The sequence below is a fragment of the Musa acuminata genome, chromosome BXJ2-1 (genome assembly GCF_036884655.1).
Source record: "Musa acuminata AAA Group cultivar baxijiao chromosome BXJ2-1, Cavendish_Baxijiao_AAA, whole genome shotgun sequence".
NCBI lineage: Eukaryota > Viridiplantae > Streptophyta > Magnoliopsida > Zingiberales > Musaceae > Musa > Musa acuminata.
This window is the reverse complement of record NC_088338.1, coordinates 8,916,464-8,926,779: the sequence shown is the minus strand read 5'-3', so window position 1 is coordinate 8,926,779 and position 10,316 is coordinate 8,916,464. Positions and strand designations below refer to the sequence as shown.

Below are 10,316 nucleotides of genomic sequence, written 5' to 3'. Positions count from 1 at the left end.
GAAGAAGAAGGTTGTGATAATTGTAAAGCAAATAAATAGTTATGGTAAGCTGACAACATCACCCACATCATTCTGTTGGCAACAAAGCAGCAAGGCATTTAATTTACCAATCTTCCCTAATAAATAATCTCCAGGGAGTCATCCTAGTGGGGGTCAAAAGAAAAGAACCTTCATTGTTCTGCCCATAAATAGGATGTTTTTATATGTCCACAGGGCCATCGAATTACTTGCAAGACAGGCAGGCATTGATGAAGATTGATTGATGTCGTTGTCATTGAGAAAATGCATGGATAACCACCTCTGAGCCCTTCGAGTGGGAAGCAGTCATCCAGTGTTTCTAGAAACATCTAAAGAACGATGAACTGGGGGAAATAAAAACATCAAAAATTATATAAGTTAAATATTATTAATTTCACTAGGAATCGTCATCGTCGCTTTGGCCGAGTGGTTAAGGCGTGTGCCTGCTAAGTACATGGGGTTTCCCCGCGAGAGTTCGAATCTCTCAGGCGACGGTTTTGTTTGGTTTTTCGTCATGTTTATATCTATCGATCTATCTTTCTGTTTTCCCTCCTCTCCCGCGTTCTTAAAGGAGAGTTCGAACCTCCGTTTACTCTCGATTCGTGAATTCCCTAATCTCTTTTTTTCTTTCATTCGGTCTGTTCTCTAACTTTTTTTTATTTTTTTTGCTAATTATATATTACCATTAAGTTAGATATTTTTTAGTTTCATTTGTCTTAACGTCATTAGTTTTACCGTCGAAAATATAAAAATAATAGATAAAAATATAATTTTAATATCTCAATTATATTTTCGGTGTGGTGAACACCAACACTTTTATGAGCCATGAGTGGTGATTGTGAATGAGGAGGGAGAGCGACAATGAAAGATGAAACAAAGGGACAGAAGGAAGAGGACGACGCAGAGCGATACCGCTTTGCATCTACGTCGGTGCCGACGCAGTTATCGAGCGACGTTGAAATAAATGCAAGGCAGCGAAAGGGCGACGATCTATTACGAGTCGAATGTGGCCTTCCTTTGTTGGGCTTGTGACGCGTCCGTCCATAGCGCCAACTTCCTCATGACTCGCCATGTCCATTAGATCACATGTGTCGCTGCAACTCCCTCGAAGCTGGATGCGATATCTTCGGCATAGGTCCGCAGCGGGTTCGCCTCCTTTGTGCTTGCAACGATCTCGATCCTACTACTTCCCCTTCACACTCTGTGACCTTCTCGTTCTCTAGCTCTTGTCTCTCCACCTTCGAGTCCACGACGACACCTCGAGAGAAGAATCTCACAGATCCTCAACAAATGATCATAAAGTGATGGCCGAGGTGGTTGAGGAGAGAGTGGAGGTCATCCTGTTGAGTTGGAGCCGAAGGATGGAGTTACGGAGCAGACAACGATGCATAAAAGCAATGACTCACTTCAAGAAACAATCGTAGCCCTACCATTACGAGTGGTCCTCGCGGTTGTGTTGTGGTTCACTATCAAGCTTCGAGAGTAGGATGCGATAGTGGAAAGGGGTAGTTGGGTGGTACTCTGACGACCAGAGGCGTGCTCCGAAGTGCCTACAAGGTTAATCACTACTATCGTATTACAAATCGCCCAGGTCGTTGAATGTGAAGCCCAAAGTTGCCAACGCAATTGCCGAGCGATATAGACGTAGACACATAAGGTCGGTATCTATGTCGTCTTCTTCCTCCTCTCCCTTTGCCTCAATTTTTACCATTGATGTCCCTCGATCACAACAACCACTTATCGCCGAATTAAAATTATCTTTTTACCTATCATTTTTGTACTTCCATCAGTAAAACCAACGATATTAATGTAAATGAAACTAGATATTTCACCTTGATAACTATATGAATCCAAATATAAATTTTTTAAATTTAAAGACTCTACTAAAGAAATCTAACTATAAAAGATTATATATAATTATTATTATTTTTTTATTGTTCTTTTACCCCTTTCCGCACACTAACAGGAATCGAATCTCCTATGCTACATTTGTTTCATTCTTTAGTCCAGACACGAAAGATTTACACTTGCTACATAGTTCTCGTTGACCAAAGAAAATGTTTCAGCCAAACATAATACAAGATTTACTTTCCTTCCCTCCCTTTTATTTCTTATAAGACTTCAGAAAAAAGTTCCTTCCAAATGTAATAGAAAAGATTACAACACAGTCGATTCTATAAATACAGATACCTCATCCTTCTTTACCGCTGCGTGCACAATGCTTATCTCCTCATCACATTCCTTCGCCAGTTGCAGATGACCAATGGATCACAAAGATCTACTCTACCCGAAGCAACAAAAGGAAATAGTCCTTCAAAAAGAGAGAAGCTCAAGGTGTCCTGGATTTCCACGCCTGGGATATCTTGTTGCAGTCTACTGAAACAACATCTCGTTGCTTCTCAGTGTTTGCTACCTTTATCATCTTTCGTTATCGGGAACTTTATTATGCATTAATCAACCAAATGCACAACAAAAAGACCTTCAGATGGAAATCTAACGTCAAGACATTCTGGACTTCCAAGCCTTGGATATTTTTCTTGCGAGATAACGAGCAGCAGCCACTCCGCCAGTAGCAGCTAATCCAGACATTGCCTGCCTCGCACTGGATATCATTACAAGACGTCTCAAAGCTTTGGTCACACGGTTAGCAGCCAATTCTCTAGAAGTAATGATGGTCTGGGGCTTTTTGATTCCTACAATAGAAATTGATCTCGGTTTCATATGGGCTCATAGCCGAATCTTACCATCATCAGAACGAGGGTCATACCTGATCCATCTATCTCATGCTTCATTCCTAAACGTCTTTGGATGGTCCAAGGAAGAGAGAAGAAATGATTCCTTGTCGCTGATAAACCACAGTCCTACCAAAATGTTTATCATATTTCACCATGAAATAATGTGTCAGTTTCAATCTATGAACATGGTAGATAAGTTAACCAAGTTATAATGTACAAACTCATTAGATCATTTGCCAAAACTTCAGGAAATGAAGAAACCTGTTCAAATTCATGACCAGCAGAAGGAATCTGAAGCAACCCTTCAGCCGCAAACTCTTGTAGTGATGGCTTATACATGGACTGAAACGATGTAAAACTTCCACGGACAATGTTCTTTACCTGTTGATTCACCATATGAAACACAAAAAAAGACAGGCATGATGGAATGATGTTTTACAGATTAAGAAGTTGCATTTGTTTTTCCAATTCAATTTGCTTATCTGAGGAATTGAACAAAAAAAGGTATGTAATGGTCAATCTTTTCACTAGACAAATACATAATGAAAATGCAATTCTATTAGTATGTTACCGAGGAATTGCCAGTTCCATAAAAAATGAAATCAAACATCCTGCTGAAGCTCCAATTTCAAACTTACATACAGTAGTTTATGTAAATTAGATAATTGCTTATAGCAAATATATAGCTAAGCTGAAACAGATAACCATCATAAAATTGCTTTAGATAGTAGCATATATTCTTTGGTGGATTAGGCAGGGAAACACTGTCTGAGTGACCGTGTCAGATGTGAGTTTACTGACCTTATTCTTGTCCTCTGCAAACAGCATTCGCAAATCACCCATGTACGAAAGACTACAGATTTTAGCATATAGATCTTCCTAAATCATAAGAAACTTTTAATAAGAAATTTAGGTAATCCAATAGGCAAGTGGAAAAACAATCCCCTATTAGAAACTGTAAGATCACAGTTAACAACAGAAAGTACACCTCACTAAATTTAGCTGGTAAAAGGAGTAGTGAAGCAGAAGTTGCTGCTTTCAGGTTAATCAAGTTAACCTTTTGTATATCCCAGTTATCAATTAGGACCTGAACCTGTAAGAAACATGAAACTAAACAATATAAAGATCAATAAAATGAAGCATCTTAGAGATATGCAGAACATCAGTGTACACATCAAGTTGATAAAAAGGACTGTCTAAAGAGATATGACCAAGCACAATCATGCATGTAGGTATATGAAATAATGTTTATTAGATTATTACAAAAGAAAAGAAAAACACGTCTTTAAAACCCTAGGCAAGTTCTCTAGTTAAGCATGTCGAATCTCGGATTTTGATGATATAATCAATTGGTGGGTTAATTGATCTAATCCATATTATTGAGTTAAGTGTGTAGGATTAACTACGATAACCAGAAAACATAAAGCAAGGATACCGGAGTCGAGCTCGATGGACGTTTAAGAGACCGAAGAATCACCGGAGATGCTGCCGGAACCAACCGAGAAGAAATCGGGAACGTGTCGGAAGTTCGCCGAAGAAATCGTCGGAGGCTCGCGGAGATCACCGAGAAGGCTCGGCTACTCGTTAAAGTCATCACAAAGATTGGGAGCTTGCAGGGAGTCCGTCGGAAGAAGTTCGTCGGAAAGCTCGCCGGAACAAGACTCGACGTTCGCGGTTAAAAAAAACTTGCTTAGGATGTTTTTTTTGTGTTATGTAGTTCACCTGTAATTAGGATTAGGATTAAGAGATAATCCTATATCCTGGTTAGGGGCCAACTGGGCCCAAAGTCAGATTTGGTTTGGGCTAAAATTAAGCCAAACCAATAAATCGGAGAGCCAGGCGGTGGCACCGCCTGGCTGGGCGGTGACACCTCCTTGGCTGGGCGGTTGCACCGTCCAGCACCCGAGCGCTGGGCGGTGGCACCGCTTGGCTGGGCGGTGGCACCTCCAGCACCGGGGACCCTAAGAGAATTCAAATTTTGGAGCCCAAATTTGAATCCTCTTGAGGCCTATAAATACCCCTCTAATCTCAGCTGAGATAACAACTTTTGAGAAGCATTTTGATTGAGAGAAAAGTCTTAGAAAGTCTTAGCAAGTCTTGTTTTCAATTTGCTAGAGAGTTCTCCTCCTTCTTTCTTATTGAAAATTTGTAAGAGGTTGAGCTGCTTGTAAAAGGTTGTAAGAGGGGTGTTTACCCTTCCATTTCAAGAGATTTGCTAGTGGAAGGTGGGAGCCTCATCGAAGAGGGGCATCGCAAGTGGAGTAGGTCATTTGACCGAACCACTCTAAAAATCGGCGTAATCTCTGGTTTGCATTTTATTATTGTCATTTACATTACTGCAAATCTTCTTACTGCTTTAGTTCCTTATTACCCTTGCTGCGCAATTTTAAGAATACGCTTTCAAGTTAAACTTTTCAAGTTCCATTCTTATCGTACGAAAGATTTTGTTAAAATCGAAGTTTTAATCCGCTGCACTAATTCACCCCCCCCTCTTAGTGCCGCTCCGATCCTAACAAAGCATCCTTACGTCAGTCAAACTCTATCATCATTGGTTAATATGAGTCACATCACTACAAAACAACACAAATGATCATATATACTTCTATCTATGGTTCGTAATTTCGTATTATACCAACGTATCGAGCTCTGCTCGGTACAGTATGGTACACCAAGTTGGTACGTATATATATATATATATATATATATATATATACAAAAAAAATATAAAAATCAATATATAAAAATATTAAAATAATATTAAAAATAAAAAAAAGGAGGCGAACATTGCCTCAGCGACGTCGCCTCCTTTTTTTCTCCTCATCTGCGGCATTCGACGAAGATGTTGAAGGTCGCAAACGTCTCCGGCCTTCGGCGAAGAACGCTGCGAAGAAGAAGCCAAGTCGCCGCCTCTCCGTTATCTCCTAGATCAGGATCGTTGAGGGAGGGCGACGTTGGATCGGGAAGCATTGAGGTTCTCCCGATTCTCCCTCTTCTTTGAGTGCCTTCTCCCTCTTCTCCCTTTACGCTTCTTCTTCCCTCACCGTAGCCAGGCTGATACCGTTCGGTAGCGAGTGACGACGGTCGAAATCGACCGTTACTGTCCGATACCGGGCTAGATCAATGGTACCGCCCGGTAGCGGGCGGTCCCCAGCAGACCGGTACGTACTGCCCAGTATGGGCGGTATAATTCGAAATTAGAATCCTTGCTTCTATCATTTGTTGACAACTATATATGATGATTTTCATGATGCCAACCCCATTGTTTCCATATGCAGCTTGTCATATAAATACTATAGACATGGAAAAGAGAACACTCCTAAATGGACCTACCTCGCAAAGATGATTATAGTTTCACTTCCATACGTAAACCGTCACCACACTCTTTCAAAGTGTTATTTCTGTTTATTCTGCACTACATTCTTATTTATCCCTGCCCCTTCTATTAAGGTTAAATAAACCTCAAATAACTAGATTTGGCCCCTTAATTCATCTTCAAGCAGAATGTCTTACCACTGTTCAAACTCGATATATTTTATTTGGCACACAAGCCTCACAGTTGGTTCCTCATATCAAGAATATTACCAACCGAAATTCGCTGTAGACATGATGTGGACCCATTACTTGCTCCAACCAAGGAGGTAGCTTAGGCCCTGTGGTTTTAACCACTTGAGATGCACTGACTACCTTTTGACACTAACAGGTTAACTAGCACTAGTCAAATTTTACGGAGACAAACAAACACAGGTTACAAGAAAAGAAAAGAAAAGGCATGAAGCAAAGGGAAAATAGTGATCGTCTCTCTTTCCTATCCAATTTGTCACTTACTTTAAACATATATAAGAAAATATTGATCAACTGGTTGTCAAAACTGGTGAAAGTTTATGCATCTGAAAATGAACAAAACACAAAAGGTACCATAAAATTAAATAGTGAAAAAATTAACGAATATAACCCAGAATATGCATAACAAACGCATAAAGATGGCAAAATAGAGAACTGTCACAACTAGCACCAAGACATCATCTAGATGCTCTGTTTCTAGAAGATAATTGCTGAAACATAGTGACTGGATAGAGAACAAAGAGAAAAGGATTTATAGGAGTTGATATCAAAAGAAAAAGAAACATAAAGCTGAGAATGAATTTTAATGTGAAAAAAAAGAACAAGATGATATATAAAGTAAATGCAAAAGAACAAGAATGGATATGATCTAATCAAGGTCCACTAACTCTTCCTAGTTTACCCTTCACTATACTGTAGCTTTTGGATGCATTATACTCTTAAATGAACAATAAAAAATTTAAATAGTTAAGAAATAATATAAAAAAACTTGTAAAACCATTTGCATAATAACGTAGTAGACCTACCCAATAAATCAAAACATTTCAAGCAACCCAGTAACAAAATTTATGTGTATCAAAATGTATCAAAGCTATCGTCAAACTTGGAATAATTCATGTCATTATGAGAAAAATACAATTGTGTGGTAGTAAGCTTGAAAGAAAAGAAAAATAAGTTATGAAAAGGAGAAAATAGTGTCTAACTGTTAGTTTCAGTATACTTGGACATAATTGTTGAAGTATTGAAAATTCATAATCTGATTTTGTTTTTCCAAGGAAAAAGGAACAGTTGAAGTTAATGAATAGTTATCCAAGTAGACAAGTTTACATTTAATCAGTGCTTAAAAGGCTAGCTAGAAAATATTTCTCTGCAGCTGCATATAGTGGAACAAGTCACATGTGGAGACCAGCTGTAAGGAAAACACAATCAAAGTCTAGCCTGGAGTTCTCCAGAGCACATTGAAAGAAGTTACTTAAGATTCAGGACATGCTAAGTTTCCTTGTAAAGAACTATGTAGCATAACTGAGGAGTGCTCTCATCAGCCTCAGCAAAGGGCTAAAACATAAGAGTCATAACCAACAATATTATAAGAAAATACACTATAGAATTTCTTTAAGAAAAGATGGCAAATTAAATCCAATGAGAGCCACATCCATGAGGAAAACCGGATTTGCAAGTAAGAAAACCGTCATCTCTCTTCTACATTCTCAATTGCCGGAGATAAATGTGAAACTCCAACAAAACCCTTAATTTCTTTTGCCAAGATTTCAAAAGAAACAAGATAGCATAAGAAAACAAAAAAACTAGGTCTTGGGCAAAATTAGTTGCTTGCATCACATTTTTCTTGAGAAGTGTCATAAACTCAACAAAATGAGAAATTCCATTTGTGGTCATCATATAAATAAAGAGCCAATACATAAGATCTTGAGTGTTGACTGTTTGGAATGAACAATAATCAATAAAAGATCCACAAAACAAAAGAATGAGGGTCTAACTTAGGTTTCTAAAAGATCAGCAAGGATACTTATTAGTGCTTTCTTTGGCATATTTCTAGTTTCAATGTGACTAGTCTAGATCTTCAGAAAAGTAGTAGTGGGCAATACAATATGATCGTATTCATGTGAGATATCAATGCCGAAACAAGGGCGTTATCAAGAAATACGGCAAGCTCACACCACAGAGAAAATGAAATGGACATCAAGGTATTCATAATGAGCAAATCTCAATCTAACCAAGCACCACCTCAAGCAATGACATACAGGTTTCTGCAAACGGCCGCTCAGGTAGAACCTGTCCCACGTCAGTACATCCATAGCCAAATCATGCATCTGCACGACTCCATACTTTATCATCTGCTAAGCATCCGAACACCAGGCTTGAATCATCCATACGAACCCAACACCAAATACCAAATTACTGTAAAGGAAAAGCTTGGAATTAAAACCTACACAAACCTTATCCTTCCACTCCACAAACGGATTGAAGTGCACACCGACGCCAATCCCATATGCGACCCAATTGATCTGAGCAAACAGATAACATAAACCCAACGCATTGAAGTAAATCCCAAGAATTCATTTTTCTTCATTCTCAAGCAACCATAACCAAAGTAATCGACAGAGAAGCTCACCGCTGACGGGCCAAGCCGCCCCATCCATTTCGAGTAGTGGTGCCTGTTCCTTTCCAAATTCTGTGGTTGGCTCCGATAACAATCATGTAAGTTAAATTCATTGCGGATTCGGAGAGAAGATCATCGAGAAATGAAGCACTTGCCTCGGAATGCCACTGGATGGGGTCTGCGACGCCCAAGATGTAATCCACCATGGAGGTCTGAGGACATGCGAACAGATGGGGATCAGTGGAGCAACAGAAGGCGTCGGATGAGGCGGAGGAGTGGAAGACAGAGGAGCGATTCGACCTTGTCACTGTTGTTAGGGAGGAGAGAGGAGCCGTAGACGCAGCAGAAGTCGACGGCAGGGAGAAGTTCGAGGGGGCCGGCGAGCTCCGCTCGTCTTCGATGCTCCTCCATGGCTGCGGTTATTGCTGCCACGAGAGGGCTCCGCTCGGGTCTATTTAGGTCTCAGTCGAGAACGATCCATTCGCGTCTTGATCGCATTCCACGAAGCGATTCGGCCGCGCCGCGTCGCGACTCAGGTCCGACTCGATTGAGATGACTGGACTCGACCATTTCATACCAAGTCACCAACAGGCTTCCAATTAGACTAATCGAACAATTCGGGCTCAATTAGTCAGACCATTTGGTCAAACCCTCTTCAATTCAATTGATTGTTTGGAGTCCACAATAATTGATGGGCGCTTGGAAGAATTCCAATCATTTTAATGGTGGAATTTGACCCTAATCTTATTAAGCTCTAATACGTACAACGAATATATAATTATCGATATATCTATCAAATCATTTCTATGATTAAGATTGAAACTATGATAAGCCAGGCTGTTCTATTTCATCAGGTGCGGGTGGCGAAATTATTTCAAGGAATTAATGCCCCATCCGGGTTACTCCTTCCGAACGACCTCTCCACTTCCGACGATAACAACGTCACCCTAGAACTTACCAGTCTCATAATTGGAAATCGCATGGGGCACACAGGGACTTACCTCTACACCATCTTTCTAGGCCGCTACGTCGGGTTGAACGAGTGAGTAAAAATAAACAGGTGGAAAATTCTTTCAGAGGTGACCTTTCGGAGCCGCACCTTTAAATGACCAAAACACACTCAAGTATATGAAGAGGAGTACTATCGTGGAGGAGGTTAAAATAGTCATTTCAGTTAACATTCTATTTACGGAATTTTAAAGAAGGTTTATGTAATAATTTATTTCATAGAGGGGTCTTCCGCAAAAGAAAGAGCTCATGGCTGGTCCCACCCTCGAAGACAATCCTAACCATCTATTTTACATCCTGTCAAATCTGATGGTCAGGATCAAATCCAAGAACCTCATATGCCATCGCGCTATCCACCGTCTGATTAGTTTCTCTGGAAGCAGCGGACGGCAGATCTCTTTAATCGCACACGTTCACTCCTCACTTGCGGAACACGTTAGTGCGGCGCCCGCTGCTTGGTGATCGACAGTGCTGTGGCCACGGCCTCCGACTAACGTGGGCCACCTCGATTCCGGTGGGTCCCCACGTGGAACTCGCACCATTGCGCGCGGACGCTTGTTACGGCCGCCACGGAGGGGATTAATATTCGTGCGCTC

General features: G+C 40.4%; 1 protein-coding gene and 1 non-coding gene across 2 annotated transcripts; one reads left to right on the top strand and one right to left on the bottom strand.

The window, feature by feature from the left end:
• The first annotated feature begins 430 nt into the window (after positions 1-430).
• On the top strand, positions 431-512 carry TRNAS-GCU (transfer RNA serine (anticodon GCU)). Its single transcript has one exon. It is a non-coding gene; the product is annotated as a tRNA-Ser (tRNA).
• A 1,526-nt stretch (positions 513-2,038) lies between these two features.
• LOC135598810 (uncharacterized) lies at positions 2,039-9,150 on the bottom strand. The gene is made up of 10 exons (XM_065093161.1): positions 9,013-9,150; positions 8,868-8,924; positions 8,725-8,784; positions 8,549-8,617; positions 8,354-8,446; positions 3,742-3,846; positions 3,555-3,632; positions 3,015-3,134; positions 2,786-2,879; positions 2,039-2,711 (listed from the first exon to the last, which is right to left on the bottom strand). Exons 1-10 carry the CDS (start codon positions 9,121-9,123, stop codon positions 2,518-2,520), a joined length of 981 nt encoding a protein of 326 aa, XP_064949233.1. The 5' UTR covers positions 9,124-9,150; the 3' UTR covers positions 2,039-2,517.
• Between the last annotated feature and the right edge of the window lie 1,166 nt (positions 9,151-10,316).